The 19,587-nt window shown below is 48.7% G+C and overlaps 1 protein-coding gene across 5 annotated transcripts in view; it reads left to right on the forward strand.

Moving 5' to 3' along the window:
* The window catches only part of OTUD7B (OTU deubiquitinase 7B), a 38,862-nt gene that overhangs the window by 1,564 nt on the left and 17,711 nt on the right, over positions 1-19,587 (forward strand). For 4 of the 5 annotated variants that reach the window (XR_012039750.1, XR_012039749.1, XM_072846761.1 and 1 more), the window contains exons 2-4: positions 13,407-13,555; positions 17,797-17,967; positions 18,186-18,401. Coding sequence is in view for 3 of the 5 variants with exons in the window: in XM_072846761.1 (XP_072702862.1) it covers positions 13,483-13,555; positions 17,797-17,967; positions 18,186-18,401 (460 nt within the window). In the remaining 2 variants the exon portion in view is untranslated. Of the gene's footprint in view, positions 1-4,776; positions 4,916-13,406; positions 13,556-17,796; positions 17,968-18,185; positions 18,402-19,587 lie in introns of those variants that run through there. The other variant, XM_072846762.1, reaches the window with a different exon arrangement.

The following is a 19,587-nucleotide window of genomic DNA, read 5'->3' on the forward strand; positions in this document are numbered from 1 at the left end:
TTGTCAGCTTAAGTCGCGTAACTGGAAAAGGCGAACTTGGTGGCTGGAATTCTCCGCGTCAGATCGCTGACAACGTCACATTTCTTTTTCCTGACCCTGCCGTGTGTTTTCAGTCCTCGGCAAAGCCCGATCGCAGTCGCTGCCGTTCGTACGCCGCAGTTGGACTCTCTGGTTTGGGGTTGGGGTCGCTTTCTGCTGCGCCTTGCGTGGAGCTCGGCTATTCCCGGCCCTGGAAGAGCAGCGCTCTTCTATACGCTGCGATATAAAGAGCGTGAAAGTCTTTATACTGCAGGAGAAGAGCGGGCTGGTCTGTTGGACTTTAAAGTGTTGTTGCAATTTTTTCTTTGGCACTTCTTTTCTTCATAGTGTTTAAAATTAAAAAAAAAAAAAAAGCCTCGCGGTGCTAATTGTAAGACTTGGATTAATAGTTTCAGTAGAACAAAAGCTGCTGTTTAAAGTAGGTGTAAAAGGAAAATAAACAGCTGGCGCAATGGCTTGTGGCATCGCAGCTTTAACCTGCGCGGAGCGGGGACCGAGCTCCTTTCTGCTGCTCGCGAGTCGTTACCCTGGCGTTGCGAGAAAAACATTCTTTTCCCAGGAAATACGAGGGATGTGCTCGATGGAAAATGTATCGGTGAAGCCGCTGTGCAGCGGCTTGAATGGCGTGCATCTGCGCCGTCTCGTTTTTTGGGGGAAACGTGATGTTTTGCTACTTGAACGTGCATTTTTGCTTGCTAAAGAAACAAGCTTATAGAGGGGAGACAGTGCGGCAGCTCACGGCTTTTATATTTGATGCATCTGGAAGGGACGTCTGTGGGGACGCTCATTACGAGCACGCGACTCGGAAGAGCCTGCTCACAGAGCCGGGCTTTCTCCGAGCGCGTTTGTAGGTGTGAAACGCTTGTCAGCTCTCGGCGTGCGGGTGGTGGGTATTAAGCCTGCAAATCCCTGCCGAGAATAGAAGGAGGCAGGGGATGCGAAGAGGAGTTGTGCGCCCAAATACTTACGAAGATCAGGACCGTGGTCTTTCTAGTGCCTGAGTTTTTGCTGGTTTGGTTTTCTGCCGAGAGTTTACCGCCTTTCTGGTGTGTCTCTGCCGCTCGATGCCCTGTGGTTGCAGCGGGAGGGGACTTTGCTCTCCGTGGGAGCGCTGGAAGGGATGTTCTCTCGCCCCGTATCTCAACGAGCCCCTCGGCCCCGACAGTGCTTCAGTTAAACTCTAAACTCCTCTCTTCAAATGGCCAAAAAATAGATTTACGTGGCAGGAAGAGGGCTGGATCAAAATACTATGGGGAGAAAATGACACTTAATAGGGTGGCAAAATCTGGTTACGAGCAGCCCCCCGGGAGGCCGGCGAGGACAGCGAGTGCTGGGCTCTCTTGCAAAACCAGGGTTTGCGCTGGAAATAGCAGCAGCCTGATTTAAGCAGGTGAATGTGTCTCAAACTGAATTTCCTTGTGTGCAGCCACTGAGAAAACGGTGTTTATTTTAGATACGTGCCTCGTAGTTGGCTAAAAGGGGAAGAGAGCCTAAGACGGGTCGTTATATAATTACTATAATTCTTGGGAGTATAACCCTGCTGCTGCGAACGTCACGAGAGCGGGCGCTGCTGCGCTCGTCGAACGATTTAACGGCTTTATCAAGCCGCAGCATAAGGAAGGACGACTTTAGGTAACTCTGCTTTGTGTAATCATTTCTTCACCTTCTGTTCCTGCCACCCCTCATCCTGACGAGGCGGTTCACCCAGCCCTGTGAAGTGTGCTGTCTTTATGGCCAAACTTTACAGCCCTTCATTCCGCGCTGCCGTCAGCTCTCCGTCCCAAACGTGGCCGTGCTTTTGCTCCCAGGTCCTGGGTGCTGCCTCCGCGCTGGCCGGCCTGGCGTCACCCCCGGGACCAAGCGTATGGGAGCCCCGCGTCCTCTCCCCTGAGCATCCTTCGGAGACAAAAAGCTGATGAAAGTGGAAGCAAGGATGCTATGAAAATTAGACCGTGCTTGCTCAATAATCGTCCTTACTAATTATTGCGCTGTAATGTCAATGCTTTTTTTTTTTTTTAACGTAGTACATGATCCACGTCGGGGTTTGAGCCGTTGTTTTGCCTTCAGGACCTTTTTGAAACAGAAAGTTGAGGTTTGTCACTTATCCTGAAAAGTGCAAACCCCCTCGAAAGAGGAATTGATAAATAAGAGTGGTGATGATGTGGGTACAGCCTCGGATGTAATGAAGCTGCTGCATTTTTCTGGCTTTTACACGGCTCGGAGGCTTCATTCCTGTGCGGCTGCTGACGTGTTCTTCAGCCCAAGTTTTAGAATAATCTGGGTGTCGAAATTGGCACGGTTGTATTTAGAGCAAAGGGAAGCAGGTGGCTGTAGCTCTGGAAAATAGGGTAAAGTTTTTATTTAAAAGCAGTTAGGCGTATGAAAATCGTCACGTTTTTATAAACTTTCACTGCGACTCTTGCTTAACTGCTGCTTTTCTCGTGCTCCGATTCTTGAGCAACAGCGTGTTTTTAAGAACGCCTTTGCCCTGCTGGAAAGCCTCCGTTTGCGGGGACGGTGTGCTGTCCTGAAGCAGCCCGAATCGTGCCAAAAATCTGCAGGCGGCTTCTGAGGCTGGGGTTTCACAAGATGGTAAATCTCGTTGAAGAGCTCCTTGTACCAGACGCAAGTTGCTGTAGCCCTGCGACCTCAGTGCTACGTCCAGCCCGACCGCGGGCTGCCTCTCGCATCTATTTACAAATATTCCTCTCTTTGCCCTGTGGACTGGCTTCCTTTTTGCATCCACAGCGCCCTTCCTCTGGGCTGAAGGAGTTGGTGAGCTTGCAGGTTTTTCTTGCACCTTCCTTTTCACCAGGAATAACTCTTTTGCTGGGCTTTAGTAACGGAGGTTCGATGATGATCTGCCAGTTTGCTTTTTGCCCTCGATGAAGCGAGAGCTGCGTGGTCCATATCCTGTCTCGTACAGCACCTAGTCGGAGCTTAGCGACTATAATAAAGGTATTAGGTCAGGTCAGGTTCAGCGCAGCATCGCTAATCCCGGCTCTGTGTTTTGGCTGTTCTCGCGTGCGTTAGGTAACCTGCCGGTGTCGGGTCAGGGATGCAGGCTGGGACAGAGGCAGTGCCCCGCGATCGTGGGAAGGAGGAGAAAGTGAGGAACCTCCCTCGAGGACCTTCCGATCTTGCTCGTTTGGAGCTGAGCTGCGTGAGTAGCTTATTTTGCTCGTGGCTATTCCGATAAGGCTCGTTAAGTGAAGAGCAGGGCTTGGTCAGCTCAGGCGTGGGGCTGCTTACGGCACCGAAGCCTCACCCGTCTCGCTGCTGGGTTGCACCACGAACCTTTTGTTGGGGCAAGGGTTGCGTGCAGGTCTACGGGGAGAGCGAGCCAGGCGCGTTGCCCTCTGCGTTAGGCGTGAGGGCTGCTAATTGCAGGTTTTCGGGTGGATTTTTGGTTCAGGAGTTCGATACGTTGCAGCTTGCTGCGTTGCTCGTGGGAGCTTCCTTCTGGTGGAGCTCCGCAAAGCAAAGCAGGCGACTGACGGTGGGGAGCAAAAAGCTTCTGGCCAGGTCTGGCAAAACTAGATGTCTTGTGGATTTTGGCACCTCCTGCCTTGGTTCTCGTCGGAAGGTGCCCGAGGGCTCTGGCGGGTCCAGCTCGGAGGTCCTCTCGTCCTTTCTCCCACCCGCGAGGCTGGGACGTGGTGGAGGTGCCTGGCCAAGGTCATGGACTGACTTTGTGCTTCTGGGACCGGAGCCCTGGCTCGGGTTCCTGCCCTTGTCAAAAAAAACACGTGGTGAATCAGGGGAAGAGACGTTATAGTTTCTAAAATGCTCCTAAAATATTCCTGGAAATACCTTTTTAAAGGTAGCGAAGGCTGCCTACAATACAGGAGTGCGTTCCAGATCATGTTTAATGCTTACGTTTGACAGCAGCCCTTAAAAATATATACATTTTTTCTTTTTCTGAAGTACATGTTCTCAACATGATTGAAATCTTAACAGAATAAGAAAATTAAAGCCCCTGAAAATGATGATGCTGGAACTAATAGTCCATCTTTCCTGTTCTGCGGCCTGTATTCGTTTCCGGCGAAATGCTTATTTAGTTAAGTACGCTTGATGACTTTTTCTTTTTTCCCCATTACGCCCTGGAAGACACAAGTGATGAAGCTGAGGTACATTTAATTATTTTACCTCGCTTCCGTTTTATTTCTTCCCTTGGTCTCTTTTAATTTGCCTGATCGAGTTAGGGCAGGGAGCGCGGTCCTGCAGTTTCTGCAAACTGCCACGGAGGACCGGGATGCTCTGCGCCTCTCCGGCTTTGCTTCTGGTGAGTTCGTACCGAAACCTGGCAAATTAATTTTGATGTTGTGTTATCCTGCGGAGAGGATGTAGGAAGCGAGGAAGCCGCGAGTCGCTTTGCTCCTGTGTATTTTTTTCTGATTTTACTCTTGTTTGAGGTGGGCGTTTGGTATTAAGTGTTTTAATTTCTGTTACGAAGGTCTTGCAGGCTGACGTCGAGATTAACTACACCCGGCTTGTTCCTCGCTGCCCCTTTCTGAAAGGCAGAGGTGAAAATGGACAGGTTCTCGTCGCGTGTCGTTTCACCGCCTGAAAGGACGAAGGTCTGAATTAGCCATAGGTGGAGGCATCCTTACGGCACGCTGGGATGCACAGCTTTCACTCTCTCTTTTTTTTTTTTTTTATGGGTGTGGTGACCAAGCAAGAAATACTGTTTGTGTAAGGATCAAGCTTATTATAGTTCAGAGCTAGGTGTGACTCACGGCTCGGTGTAATCTCACCACTGCATTGCTCCATTGGAAACATCGCTGTGCTCGGGCCCCAGTGCAAGCTGCGGGGGGAAGAGCACGTTTGATATATTGCTAAAAATCCTGGGCAGAAGCAGCAGAGAAACCTACAGGTAACGTAATAAAATCCTGTGTGTCATCCGTGGGTGGGGAGCTAGCAAAATCTGGAGCATCGTGGTGTAAGACTTTGTTACTGGTGGTTTTTTGTGCATTAAAACCACCGATGGCGTGAACTTATCGTATGGATTGGTTGGCTTCTGCCTCTCAAAGACCCCCGGGATGGTCTAGCCTGGCCCGCTCATCTTCATCGTGCTCCTCGTTAACAAACGTACATGGGCTCAAAGGCTGCCTGCCGCCCCCGCGCTCTGACGTTGGCGTGCCCAAACCTTAAGAAAAGAGAGTTTTTAGTAGCTAGGCTGGGAAACACACCTACCCAGCCCAAACTCTGCTTAAAATCAGAATATACGCGGTGCAAAGGGAGTATTTAAATGCACTCGAAGATGAAAGTCCTCTTCGGTTGCTGGTGTCTTTTATGATGTTGACTTAAAAGCTAGAGTTTAAAAGCCAGAGAGGTTGCACGGGGGCTTTTGACGCAAAAGGAAACGTTTTCCTTGGGCTGAAACTGTCAGGTTTCCTAATATAGTTTTGGTTGCTGTGTCCTGCTGCCTTGAGCGAGCAGGAAGCGGATGCCCCAGGGCTGAAGGAGGACACCTGCTTCTGGCTTTCGTTCCAGCCTAAGGCCGAGGCACGCTTAAGGCACCTCCGAGAGCCTGGGCCCGCGCTGCTGATCCGGGCTTGACTTCGGGTTCTTGACGTGCGGGGGTTTGTCGGTGCGACACCAGCGTGTCTCTTGCCGGGCAGCTTTTTTGGAGAGTGGTTAAAAAAATAAATAAATGCCGAGTTTCGTTTCTCTTCCTGAACCTGCTTTTGTGCCAGAACTGAAGATTTCACGCTGTGTTGCTGGTTTTGATAAGACTGGCTTTCAGAAACCAGGGCAGTCTTATTGTAAAAACAAACAGAATGATGAAGGCTCCTAAATATTTGTAATCCAGAAGGCTCTTATCAGGGGTGTTGAGCGTAGGGCTGAAAATTTGTGTTTTCCGTGCTTTCCTCTCGTATTTGCACACAACCGATAAAGCAGCTGGTGTGGTGCGGTGCCAAGCAGAAACATGGGAAGAGTTTTTTGGAAGCAGAGCTCAGTCCGTCACTGTAAGGTGACCAGGAGGGTTTGTCCGGTGTTGAGTCTGGTATAAAACCTTGTATTGTTTGCAAAAAAGGTTTTCTTATAGGGAAAACTCACGTTTTCTCATAGGGAAAACTCGCAGTCTCCTAGAGTCTTCTCCCATTTCTCATCTCCTTCGTTTGCTGATGCTGATGGCTTGCTCCTTCCGCAGCTCGTAGAGGACCGTGCTCCGCAAGTATGACAGCATGTTCAGGCACGACGGCAAAACGGGGTGAAGTGTTTCCAGCAGCGATGAACTCAGTCATCCTTTCTGGACAGGACAATAAAAGAATTAAAAAAAAAAAAAAAAATCCCCAGTGAATCAGCCTGAAACCATTTGCTGGCAGTTCTGCGAAACACCTCCGGGTCCGGCGGGGCCCCGTGCTGCTCCCTCCCGAAATCCCCAAGCGTGGCAGGAGAGGGGCTGGGAGCTCGTGGGCCGTTCCTCTTCTCTTCTCCTTGCTTGTGTTTGATTTAAGCAACACCCTGTGGCTTTTGCATTTCAGAAACATCTCAGGGTGGAGAGTGATTTGTTAATAACCTTTTAGCTTTGTTTTGAGCCTGTGTTATTTAGGACCAGCGCAGTCAGAAAGGCACCGTACCCTGAGTTCATGTGAATCTTTAAAAATCAAGGGGAGAAGAGCAGTTAGAACTGAATTAATACACTTCTGAACGTGGCCTTCAGAGATGTGATGGACTAATTCTGTCGGATTTAAATTCGCTTATTTAGGAGCTTGTCCACACGCAGGAGCGGGACGCCCTTGCTGCTCGCCTCGGGCGAGCTGGGGTGGAAGTTCAGCCTGCGACCGGCTGCGTGCGTGAAGGCTTTGCCCCCGTTATTCCTGCAGACTTCCCCGGAGAGCGTTCGGTGTGAGCCCTCCCTTCGGGCAACGTCGGCCATGGGTGTTTAAATCGCATTAATTAGCAGCCCAAGTCGCTCTCCCTGCAGGTGAGCGGGGGCTGCTCGTGCCGCCGGCCCCACGACCGATGCAGGGGACGGTGAATTCTTGCAGAGGCCGATCGGCGCTGGGAGCGGCGACAGCCACCACCGACCAGCCGATTTCGGGGCCGAAGGAGCTCCCATTGCCTCGGGCCACCCTGGCACCCTCGCTGACGCACCCAGCGTGTTCTCCGTGGGGTGTTAGTGCTGAGCGGTTCTTGCCTTGTGAACTCCTGCCTTATCCTGGAGAAATTCCTGCAGGCAGCAGTGAATTCACACCTTTCCACCTGACCTGATCAGGCCGTAATTAGCTTCTATAAGCTTTGATAGCAGAAGCAGAGGAAGCTCTTTGTGGAGGGGGGTTGAGCCTGTAGCTGGTGATCGACAAGAATCCGGCCCTGTGCATGACAAGGTTGTTATTTATTAGACTTAAGCATCGTGCTCTTTTGCAGATGAATGTTTAAAATACTGGCCAGGACCTTTGCCTCCGACTACGAGGCCAATGCACTTGCTGTTTTTCTGGCGTTTTTCCCCAAGATTATTTATGAAACATCCAGTGATGCCCCGACGGGGAGGTGGAAACTCTTCCCAGGCTCGTGTTTTTGCTGCCAAGCACTCGTCTGTCTCCTGCCTCCGAAGCAAGCCTGCGAATCCTTCCAGTGTCTCATAAGGGCGAGGCTTAATTAAGCTTTTTATAGCATTTTACAAGCATTAGCTAACTAAATATTGTGACATCCCTATGGGGTAGGTGTTTTTTCGCTTATCCTAATAAAGCCGTTTCTCTCTGCGCGGGCACTCGGAGAATTGTGTTGGGAGGGAGATGCTTTTGAAGTGAGGTTCCTGATGATGCCCCGTCGTCGAGGGCAACCCATGCCTGACGTTATGCCAAGCTGCTCTAAAAATACGTGGATTTCCAGAGGTCTGAGAGGGCTAACGTTATCCCGTGCCCGCATGACGCAGCCGATGGAAATGTAAGACGATGTCGTGAAGAGCATCCGTAAAAACGAGCAGCTTTTAGGACAGCTGAGCTTGCAGATGTGCTGAAGGTGCTGCTGGTGGCCTGCTGATAGCGATGGCTGGAGCTCGTATTTAAAATGTGTTCCTAAAGGAAAAGGAGAATATAGGAGAAAAATAGGGTGAACGTGGGTTCCACGTGAACTGCGCTGAGCTTCTACCTGATTTCTTATCTTTATGGCGCTTGGCAAGACTTTGGGGGCATGTGAAAGGGGCAGGAGTGCTGGTACTTGGGACAAGGGAAGAGAAAGGTCAACCCTCTGAAACACCAATTTTATCGGGACGGTGATACAGCAAATTCTGGGGAAAAGTATAATGCCGAGAGCTGAAAGGTGCCAGTGTTTGCCTCGCACGTAGGGGGTTTTTTTTTAATCAGGAGGCAGAAGAAGCGAGCGGCACGGCTCCCGCTCCGGTCCCTCGTGTTTTGCCCGCATAGTTCAGCGCTTGCATCACGGCAGAAGAGGCGTTGGGCTCGGAGGATTCCTGACAGCCTAGGACATTGTGGTTTCTAAAACGAGGAGTCACACACGGTTCAAAGACAATATTGACACCATTGTCAGCGGGCTGGGGCTCGGTCGGAACGTACTCGGTGGAAGTCTCCGGCTGAGCCGCTGGTGCTGCCGCCGACACCAGGAGAAGGTTTGTTTTCTCTTGAGCTTTTTTCCTCTTGGGACTCTTCTACCTTCTTTGGCTTGTTCTGTTTGTATTTTTAAATTTAGCTTCCTTGCAAACCATTTGCTTTGGTTTTGAGATCGTTCCCCCTGGGGTTTGCCAGTTTTTCACCAAAGCACACCAAGACGGCTGGGAAGCTGCGTGCTCTAGCAAAATCCATCAGCGGAAGAGGGGCTAATAAACTCTTACGGTTTCAAAAAGTTTGTCCAAAAGTAGTTGGGATGAAAGTCTTCCGTGAATTTAATGCTCTACAGTTTCTAGTGGAGGGCAGCTTCTTGTAGGAGGCTGCGATGAGATGGATAATCCTCGCCTGTGGCGTTTCGTCAAAGCGTTCAACCTCCCACCAGCTTGGAGGCTTGACGGCGAGATCTGAGCAGACGCGATCCACGGGAGAGAAAATGTAAAGGATATAAGGAGATAACGAAGTTGCAGAACAACTCTGAGGGGGAGCGAGCTGGAAGGAAGGAACTGAGCTACTGTGCCAAGAAAATTAGGATTACAACTTAGGACCTGGAGCCCGAAAACCCACGTTCTGCAGTGACCAAACCATCGCTTCAATCAAACGGTTTATTCCCTTGAAAGTGATTTTTGGTTTTTTTTAATTTTTTTTTTTTCCCCATACTTTAAGGCAGAGCTGAATGGGAGGGAACGCGCTGCATCCCTCGGTCTTGCTTCTCCTGTTTGTTTGCAGGGAGGTGGCCAAAATGGGATAACTCCTGTCCATCGGCAATCTGGAGATGTGGCTGGGTAGATATTTTGCAGCATTTCCCCCCAAAATATGCTGGGTGCCACGTAAACACCCACTACTGTGCTGCCGCTCGACACCGTCCATGCCAAATAGTTTTACTGACTGGGTGCAAATAACAATGTGCAATTGTACGCTTCCCAGCAGTGCGGTTATTCAAATAGAAATCTCTTTTCCCAGATTTCGCCGTGAAGGAGGCACTCTTCTTCCCCAGCCATCTATTCTGGTCCTCTATGCAAATTTTTGGGGAACCTCATTCACGTGAGGCCAAACCGAGATGTAAATCCTCCAGGTTTACAGAGCAGAGCTGCCTTTGCATCCCCAGCTCTCGAGGCGTGATATCAATATTGTATTTTGCAAATAAAAGTGTTTTGATTGGGGGGGGGGGGCGAGGTGGTTTTATTTTCCTCCAAGTTTTGAAAACCTCAGGGAGGGAAGCGTGACAGCTCCCCGGTGAATTGGTTGCCATTTTTTCTTAGATAAAATATTGAATATATACTGCTAAGATACCACGGGTATATCGCCTTTGGGGTTGCTCGTAATAGGCAATGGCTTCGGTCCCGGAAAGCCCTTTCCAAAGCGTTTACCCCACGGTGCCTGCGAGAGCAGCAGCTGTGATTTGGGCTGCGGTGCGATATTAGTGCCAAAAGCAGCAAGGAAGCCTTGCTTCTCACCAAAAAAATGACGGGCAGGAGATGATAGGACCTTATCACAACAGGAGGATTGCTGCCAAGCGTTCCTGCCCGCTGTTTTAAACTGTTTTGAAGCTCTGAAGAGCGTGTTTTAATTCAGAGTCCGTAAGGAAGCCTTGCCGACCCCGGTCTGCGCGAGCCAGCCATCGCCTCTCCGTAAGCTCAGAGCTCGTCGTGCTCCACCGTGTCATTTTCCCCCTCTCACATCAAGATTTTTCATTACCTGAAGAGCTTGGAGATGCGCATTCTCCACTCCTTTTTGTCCCTGAAAATGCAATTACGGAAAAATGCTGCTTTTCCAGAACTTTACGTTAGTGGCTACAGCTCTGCAGCCCGGTGGGGGAATTAAAAGAGAAAAGCTTCCAGGGATGTGCAAGATTTGGAAATATCTCAGAGGAGCTTGGGGAGTGTCTGCTAGGAGGAAAATTAAAGGAATTTAGGGATAGCGGCATCTTCCGAAGCACGCTTTGTTGGTGTTTCTGGGTGCTTCCCTCCCGTAGCCAGGCAGTGCGCGGGGAATCGTTCTAATTAAAGTCTTTGCAAATTAAGGCAATTTGGTTTTGGCTCTTCACTGCTGGAAAGAGGGAAATTTGGACGCCGTCCTTTCTACACGAGGGAGGCAGGACTCAAAATTCGGCTGTTACTTTGCCCGCAACCTTAAACAGCAAAAGCTTTGGGTGTACAGAGCATTACACTTGATGGGGTTTGTTTTTCCCTGGAATAGCTTAAAATGTAAATATTTGGAAAGCAGCGTTTGCTTGTTGAGTACTGGTTACGAGGTATTTCTCGGGTAGCGTAAAGAAATGGGCTGTATGATAATGGAAAAACCCCGTAACGTGGGATATGATGGCTTTCTTCAGTATTTCAGATTTGTGACAAAGCTGTCTGATAAAAATCTGATAAACCACTTGGCTAAAGACGCAAATTCATCCCAAAAATCTAGAACAGGAAAGGCGAGGCATTTTGCATCAGGGGCTTTGCATCCACGTCGGATGCGCTGGGGATGCTCCTCCAGTATTTTCAGGCAACTTGTTTTCTTAGTCCTGTTGCCCTTTTTATTGCCCATTCCGATTAAATATCGGAGGAAAACTGGTACCCGGAGGGTTTTTTGGGTGAAGTTCATGCGATGGCGATGCTGGGCACCACGCGGAGAGGAGAGGCTGGATTGTTTGGGAAGATTAAATCGTGACTATTCACCATTTAATTTGCTTAATTCCTGCTGGCGTGTCCTGCAAGTAAGTGTCAGTATTGCAGAGATGGTAGAAACGACTGGTTTTTAGTCCTGAATACATTTTCTTTAGCACGTTTCTGTTTGCAATGTAACGGGAAAGCTCACTTACGGGTTATATCCAGCATTGGAAGCGATCGTGATAGCATCATACCTGTCCACGTATATACATACACTTATGGGGGTATTTGGGTGTGCTCGACACCTATAGCTTTGGCTGGATGATCTATTTGTGGTTGCAGATCTCTTTGGGCTTGGATTTCCTACCTGTTACGGGGGGAGGGAAGAGGAGAGAGCGTTTCCCTTGCACGGGAAAGACAATAATAAATAACAGCTAAACCCAGAGGGAGAGACTGTTTCTTCGTGTGAACCCCGGCGATAAATCTCTCCAGCAGTTCATCGCCGTGTCGTCGGACCCGGAGTTTTCCATCTGTGTTTTGCCTGACATTTTTGTGCGCGCGGGAGTTTGCTCGGTAACTGCAAATGCCATCAGTTAGCGGGTGTGGGCTGTGCTGCTGCTCTTTTCCTCCCAAAAAGCCACGCTTTGCTGCGTACACTTTTTTTTTTTCCTTTAAATGCCAAACCCACCAGAAGGAAGTTATCTTTTATTGCAGTGAGTTTGCATTTAGAAGCTGTTCTCTGTTTCTATAGCTCTTGCCAGGGGTTAGAGGATACAAACGCCTAGCTTCTAATTAGGGATGTTCCCTACATCGCTGATGGGGCAAGAGCAAGAAATCCCCTGCCAAATTTTGCTGTCTGAATACGCTTGGTTTCAGGATTGCCTTCAGCCGACAATAGCCCCGAGATTGCTCCAGCGATAAAAGAATATTAAGTACTTTTTCTGTGTGCATGAAGTTAATAAGTGTATGATTAGCGAGCGTGGAAGATAATAAGAATGGTATTTAACCAACAAAGCCAGGAAATTCCAGATTAAAGCGTGGATGTTTAACTTGCTGCTCTTGGGGTTTGGGAGTTGCGTGCCGTTAGGGAGTTTTGCCCATATTTAGGAGTAATCCTGAAAAGAGACGTTTTTAAGGCACCAGGAAAACACACAGGTTTGCTCATCTTCCATGTAATACTGACATTTCCTCTCCTGCTCTCCATACGGCAACACCTCCCTCAACCAGCTTTCCAAATTTTTTTCCCCTCTTCTTCACGTGCCAGACTTTCAGCTCAGGATGAAATTATTTTTTTTTTTCCCAGCAGTTTCTCTTCCTTGCCAGTAGAATTTTTATCATAACCCTTTAGCTGCAAAAAAATCCCGCAGAGCTTTTTGCCCGGTCCAGACTCCTGCGGATGTGCCTCGCTCTCCATTTCTGCCTCGAGGAATGCAGAAAATCAGGATTTTGAATGCACAGCAAGAGCACACACCTTTCTGAGCCTTAGGACCTGCTAAAACTTAAGATTTACGTAATATACCTTGGACGGGCTGTTTTTGCTCCCTTCGGGGAAGGAGATCCGGCCTGGTGCATTTATTTTTTCTGCAAGAAGAGGATTTTTTTTTTTTATTTTTTTGCCTGAAAGGGGCTTTTTGTTTTGTTTCACATAAGCGACATCTACTAATTACGGCGTTTTGGTCGTGCTTTTATTTCCCTTGCGCACAACCGGGGTGCTCGGTGGAGGACTGCCTGCCCCGGGGAGGGCGGGGATGCTGAGCTCTCTGCAAATACACGAGAGAAACTTTCTGCTTTCTCACTGCTACCAAATAAACTCATTTATTCTCCTAGCTACTTGTCCATGATTTTGGAAAGAAAAGCTCCACCACCTTTGACATGAGAATTGGGGTTGTGGTTTTTTTTTCCTGAATTTGCTGACCCCTTGGTATGCCCGTCATTAGCAGAGTCGTTACAGCCCATTTGCGTGCGGGGAGAAAGCAGCAAAATTTGTATTTCTTCTCCCAATTATCAATTAGTTAAACAGCAGTCCCAAAGCACAAGTAATTTTAGGGAGGAAGGTTTATTTTTCCTCCCTCGTGGGACACCGAGGCACCTGCCATCGGATAGTTCCCGGCCAGCTCGCAGGCTGCCTGGCCAGGCTAATTATTTTATACTTTGTAATGCGAGCCGCGCGCCTTGTCGGTCTCATTCCTAGATTGATGCCGAGGTGCTGATCCGGGCGCCGCCGACCCCAGCTGCCGGGAGGAATCCATGAGCGCACGACCTCGGCTATGGACATCGTCCTGTCGGATTTTGTTCGCTCAACGGGGGCAGAGCCGGGACTGGCCAGAGACCTGCTCGAAGGTAAGTAAAATTGGGAATAAAAGAAGGAAAGAGGCAGGCGGTGGGGAAAAAAGGGTTGCAAGAGGGGCAGGGAGCTGCTGGCCAGGCCCCCGGGGCTGGTAGTTGATGAATGCGATGCTGGAGATATTAAAATCGTGCCCTCGGCGGCGCGGCTGGTGAAATTCTGCCTTGGTTTCTTGTTACACATCCATCGGATAATGAATTTCAAGCGTTCGGAAGGAGAACGCATCAACCAGGAGTGCGGTTTCCCTTCCTTCATCCTCTCCATTCGCGCGTGTTGTTCACCGTGAGCAGCAAAACTTAAGGATTTTTTTTTTCTTTATAGCAGCGATCCCTTCGAAAGGCTTGAAGGAACAGCACTAGGTGAAGGCTGCCTGTGTCCTCAAAGCAATATAGGGTTAATTATATAGGTAAAACCGTGCTGTTACTGGTATATCTTGTTCTGCTTGTGAAGGTGGTTTGATTATGCCGATATAAATTGCTGTTTTGTCGGTGCCAGTGACCTCTCCTGGCAGAGCATCCCCTTAGAGCCCCATTTACAGCGCAGGAGGCTCCTACAGAACAGGATCGGTCGGTTTAAGGTGATGGAGAGCACCGAGATGCTCAGGAGTTGAACGCAGGCGTCGTCTGCGTTCAGTCACTTTGCTTCTAAACGGGCGCGCCAGCCCTCGAGAGCCCCAGCACGCCGCGCTGGCAGCTTTCCAGTGCTCTACGTACTTAAAAGAGCGTGCATATTTGCCCTAAAATATGGTGTAAATCTTGGCTTTCTCAAAAACTCCGTAAGATGGGGAAGCTGCTCATTAGTGATGGCGTTTAGTTAAAGGCTGCAGGTAATTTTTTTTTCACCCTGTGCTTGTAGCGATGGGAAGGGCAGAGGAGAAAGGATACTAGGTCTTAATTTGGGGGCTGTAAACTTGCTCGCGAGCGTTGCCTTTGGGTTAATGTTGGCAAAAGGATGGTGAGTAAATACGGGCATGTGTTGTAATGCTGGAGGACAGAAATGTTGCATGAGAAGCAGGGTAGTTTGTACGTAATTAACCCATCTGTAATTATAATGCAAGACCATACTCGCCGTGTCTTCCTATCATCCCTTTTCTTGTATAATACAGGTCACTTTTGTTGTTGCTTGAACCCAGGACTAGCTGATGCTCCTACAGCATCTGCACCAGCTCCCCGGCTGCTGCCGCTCTGGATGCTCTATCAGTAATGAATTCAAAGCCCTGAAATTGTTGCTATAATCTGTGTCTTTAGGCAATTTGCTCCACCTACTTGGCTCTAGCTCTCCTCGGCGCTCGCAGCATCAATTCGTAGCTTTTTCCTCTTCAAAACTCCCATTAGCTTTGCTGGGTTCAGGGCTTCAGCCTTTAATTTTTACAGCCGAGCGTCGTCTCAGCGGAAGTCTGGCAAGTTGTGGGTTTTGTGGTGTGTTTATGTTCTGGTTTCTGGGTTTAGGTTGCTTTGTTTCATGTCAGGATTTCTAATGCTATCTTTTGGAAGAAATATTTAGGCTTGCGATAGAAAAGGTTGAAGCAGATATTCCTTCAAACTCTCCGTCTCCCACTCAGCGCATGGGTTGATTGATTTTGACAACGGTCATTTTAGCTCATTTTCATGACGGGCCGCTGAGTCGCTGCTATTTCTCCTGCAGCCTCGGTGGAGTTGACAACTCCAGGGGTGGAAATGAGGGAAAACACAGACATTTTTCTTTTTTTGGGTGGGCATTAATGAAAGCAGTCAGGTAAAATAGACGGATGAAGTGAATTATTCAGATGTGAAGTTTGAGGGCGATACGAGTGATTTAAGTCATGGTTTCTGTCTGTGCCTGGAGTTTTGTGCATGGGTCAGGTGAAGTCTGGTGGCAACGGCAGGTCTCCTGAATGATGGGTGGTCTCCTCCATCATTCTGCTCCCCAGCACCGTTGGAAACCCATCACCTCGACAGCAAAGGGTTTCAGCGTACGAATGCACACAAAGCTAAAGAACTTGGCGGAGAAGAGGACGTAGTAATTGGCAAAATTATTTTGGTTCTGCTCTTTGAAATCATCCCGTGTTCTGGCAATGAGAGCTGTAGCGTCACGTGGAAGACGGGCTCTGGGTCTCTCTGTGGTTGAACTTCTGGCTCGTGGTGTCCCCAGGGGACGCTGGTTTTCCTGCCGGAGGAGGAAACTTCCCTTTTATCGTTTCCAGAAACCTCCTCTGCGCAAAAGTTCCCCTGAACGCCTCTAACCGCCTCTCTCGCGCTTGCAGAAAAGCACCATAGTGCCAAGTCCATCAAGCGCGCCCTTTCCAGGTGCTCGCAGATAACTGGGTTGTCTCATAACACTGGGATTTATGAGTCCTTTCGGCTGCCACCGTTTTTGCATAGAGTTTCCAAAGTTTAAGGTTTTTTTTCAATTTCTGAAGCGGCTGCCGGTGAAGGTGGTTGGGAAATGCAGCTGCAGTGGGTCAGTGTCGCTGCTGCATCCTCCTGTTGCTGACACGTTAAGGCACACAGTGATGCGACAGCAAATTTAATTTTAATCTGATGGGTCATTCTCATTCCTTGACGCTGATTCATTATTACATTAAAAAAAAAAAAAGGGAAAAAAAAAAAATCCCCTTGACTCAAAAGGTAAAGCTTAAAATAACTTTCCGTTTGGAGTCAATCATTAAATGCTGCAAATTACATCTCTCAAAAGAATTTAAATACTTGCAAAGCGTATTTCCTTTAGGGAATTAGACATAATGACTTCTTTTATTGTCCATGAGCTATCATATAAACCAGTTGGCGGTTTATATCTTTCCTGTAGTGGGGTTACTATATATAAAGTTGGCTTTCCTTCTACAGTGTCTGCTAACTTGCTAATTTAAGAGCCTGGATTAACAGCGTTCATAAAAAAAAAAAAATCACAATTTTCCCAAATGCAAGCCATATGGTAGATTTTTTTTTTTTTTCGCTATGTATTCTTGCCTTTGGAAGGCAGTGGCTTCTAAAAGGTCAATTTATTGCACACTGAAAGACTTCAGCGTATTAATATATATTATGTTCTTGCAGCTTGCTGGGTAGTGTTAAAAGGAAATGGAACTGCTTTAAGGATTCACTCAATTCCATGAAGTTCAGGCGGTTTTGCTGAATAATTTATCTGGCCAGTAATGACACGAGCCTGCTGAGAAGTCTTCTGGGTACCGTCTAGCCCGGCTGGCACCTTGCTTGCTTCTATATTTTGGGTGTCAGCTCAAAAAGGATTGGGTGGCTGCCTCTTAAACCATGCACAGAGATTTAAAAAGTCGTCTTACAAATCGTCAGCTTTTAAAGTTGCATGTTTTTGCTTGAGCGTGATCCTGCGATGATGTGGGGGTAAAGAGAGCTGGAGGCCATTAACTTTGTCAGCAAAGAAGCGGTGCCTGCATCGCGATGGATTATCTTCACGGCAGTCGGAGAGTTATAAACCAAAGCGCTCGGTGTGACCTGAAGCAGTTGGCCGTTGGGTTTATGGAGATGTTGGTGGACGTGACACAGCCTGACCTTCCGTTTCCCTTTCCTAAGGGCAAAATTGTGTTTGTTTTACTCTGGTCCCATGCTCTGTGCTCAGTCTATGCTGTTCTGGTGACCCTGCCCCTCTTCGTTTTACAGCCAGGAATCTTGTTCTGGCAAAATTATCTCAGACTAGATAGAAGGAAGAAATTTTTTTATGATACGAGTGGTGAGACGCTGGCCCAGGTTGCCCGGAGAGGTGGGGGATGCCCCGTCCCTGGAAACATTCAAGGCCAGGTTGGACGGGGCTCTGGGCAACCTGACCTGGTGGAAGATGGCCCTGTCATGGCGGGGGGTGGACAAGGTGGCCTTTGAAGGTCCCTTCCCACCCAAACTGTTCTGTGGTTCTATGAAAATTTGAGGTCTTTGGACCTTTGTTTAGGTTTGATGTCCAGCACCCAAGAGCAGTAGCTCCCTCTAAGCTCTGGACATGTCTCTGCACACACGAGGTATAAACCATCCATACAAACTGCGGCACCGGAGCCAGCGCTTTCTGGGCACTTCAGGTTCATGGTTACATCTCTTCCAGAAATGCAAATCCTGGACAGAAATACAGCGACCAGCTGAACGCGCGGTGCTGCACCCTGCTTTCCTCCTTGTTTCTGCTAGACAGCCTTCGTGCTTCACGATAAACCGTGCTATTATTAGTTTCTAGTGTGGATGTTTTAGGAACTGACTTGATTTCTTTCTCGTGTGATGGTGACCACTGTTGATACCTTCCCATCCAGGCAAGAACTGGGATCTGAGCGCAGCCCTGAGTGACTTTGAACAGCTAAGGCAAGTGCATGCCGGCAACCTACCCCATTCCTTCAACGAAGGACGCAACTGTAAACCCCCCGAAAAAGAGGCAGCCCGTCCCGGGCGACCGCCGCTCCAGCGGCAGGATGATATTGTGCAAGGTCAGTGTCATCTGGTGGCTTCCAGATAGCCGAGTCACAAAAATGATACGGATCAATTAAATCTTTCTTTCTGCTGCCTGAAATATTTATATGCTGGAGCAATCCAGCTGCTGGCAACCAAAAAATACTAGCTGAAGGCAGCGATTTAATAATTGTTTCTGCGAGGTTTGCTGCTTCTGCACCATTCAGGAGTTTTTTCATCTTCCTTTTATTCTCAGAAAAACGCCTGTCCCGAGGCATTTCCCACGCCAGCTCGACCATTGTCTCCCTGGCCCGTTCCCACGTCTCCAGCAACGGCAGCAGCGAACATCTGCTGGAGATGCCCATCTGCACCTTCCAGCTGCCCGACCTCACCGTGTACACCGAGGACTTCCGCAGCTTCATCGAGCGAGACCTCATTGAGCAGTCGATGCTGGTGGCACTGGAGCAGGCCGGTGAGTGCTTTTTTAATGCTAATAGAGTGCGGCGGTGGCAGTTTTGCAGCGGTACCAACGGGAGCGAGCCTGAGGCTGCAGAGGAGCGAGCGCATTGCAAGGACGTGTATCTGATAGGTATTATTTCATCCCTTTTTATAGCGTGGTGCAAGAGTTGAGTAAGAATCTGCTTCGCTTTGCCTGCAGACACTGAATGTAAATAAATTGTGGATGTCATCATCGCTCATGCAGCTGAATGGTAACACTCAAAAAAAAAGTTGCATTATCTCACCCCCTGAGCTTCCCTGTGCCCTGCGCCATCCCGTCAGCCTTGCTGAGAGAAGGGGGGGGAAGAAATTCCTGCATAACACAAACAGTAGCTCATCACCGCTGACAAATATTAGAAGCGATTATGAACGCTTTAGATTGACGGTGCATTTTATGTGCTGCTTCAACGCAGGAGAACTCGTCTGCTGGCTTTCTGTTTGCCCGGAGAGGAACCACCTTTTGAGTGCAGATGGATTTGTGTTCCAACATGCTGGTTTCCTCCTGAATAGTTGCTAGGTGATTGGTAAATAACATTTAGCTGGTGAATGAATGGGACCTCCGTGCTGGCAGAGAAAACCTAATACGTGTTACCAGGACAGCTTACATGGGGTGGGGGGCAGAAGGAGCCCGGGCGAGATTTCAGGAGCCTTTACACTTCTCCTTTGTTTCTGTCCCCCATGCACATACCTGGAAAACTATTCCTTCAGAGATAACACATATTCTTAACGTCAAATTTTAGCCCTCTCCTGCTCGAGTGTTCCTGTAACAAGTATTCTCATGTTTTGGAAATGAACACTTGATCCAAGCGATCTCGTTACAGCAGCGTTGCTGTTTGTCGATGGCGAAGCTGTCGTGTCCAATGCAAATAAAACATACTGGTGGGCACCCGAGCGGGGTCGGGGGGGTATTGGATCGCGGTGTTTCAGCACAAACTCTGGGCGAGGGAACTAGAGGCGGCTGTGCTTTTTCACCCATGTGCCGGGGCTGCTTCCTGGTGTGCCGAGACGATGTTAACATGAAGTAATTGATTTTTAGACTGGAAGACTAAAGCGTATCTGCATTATGTATGTGGGTTTGTTATAAATGGGTGTTTATCTTTAATAAAGGGCTGTACTGCCTATATAAAATATTCCAAGCTTAATTCGAAGTAGGGTTTTGA

This window comes from Ciconia boyciana, chromosome 26, assembly GCF_034638445.1.
Source record: "Ciconia boyciana chromosome 26, ASM3463844v1, whole genome shotgun sequence".
Classification (NCBI taxonomy): domain Eukaryota; kingdom Metazoa; phylum Chordata; class Aves; order Ciconiiformes; family Ciconiidae; genus Ciconia; species Ciconia boyciana.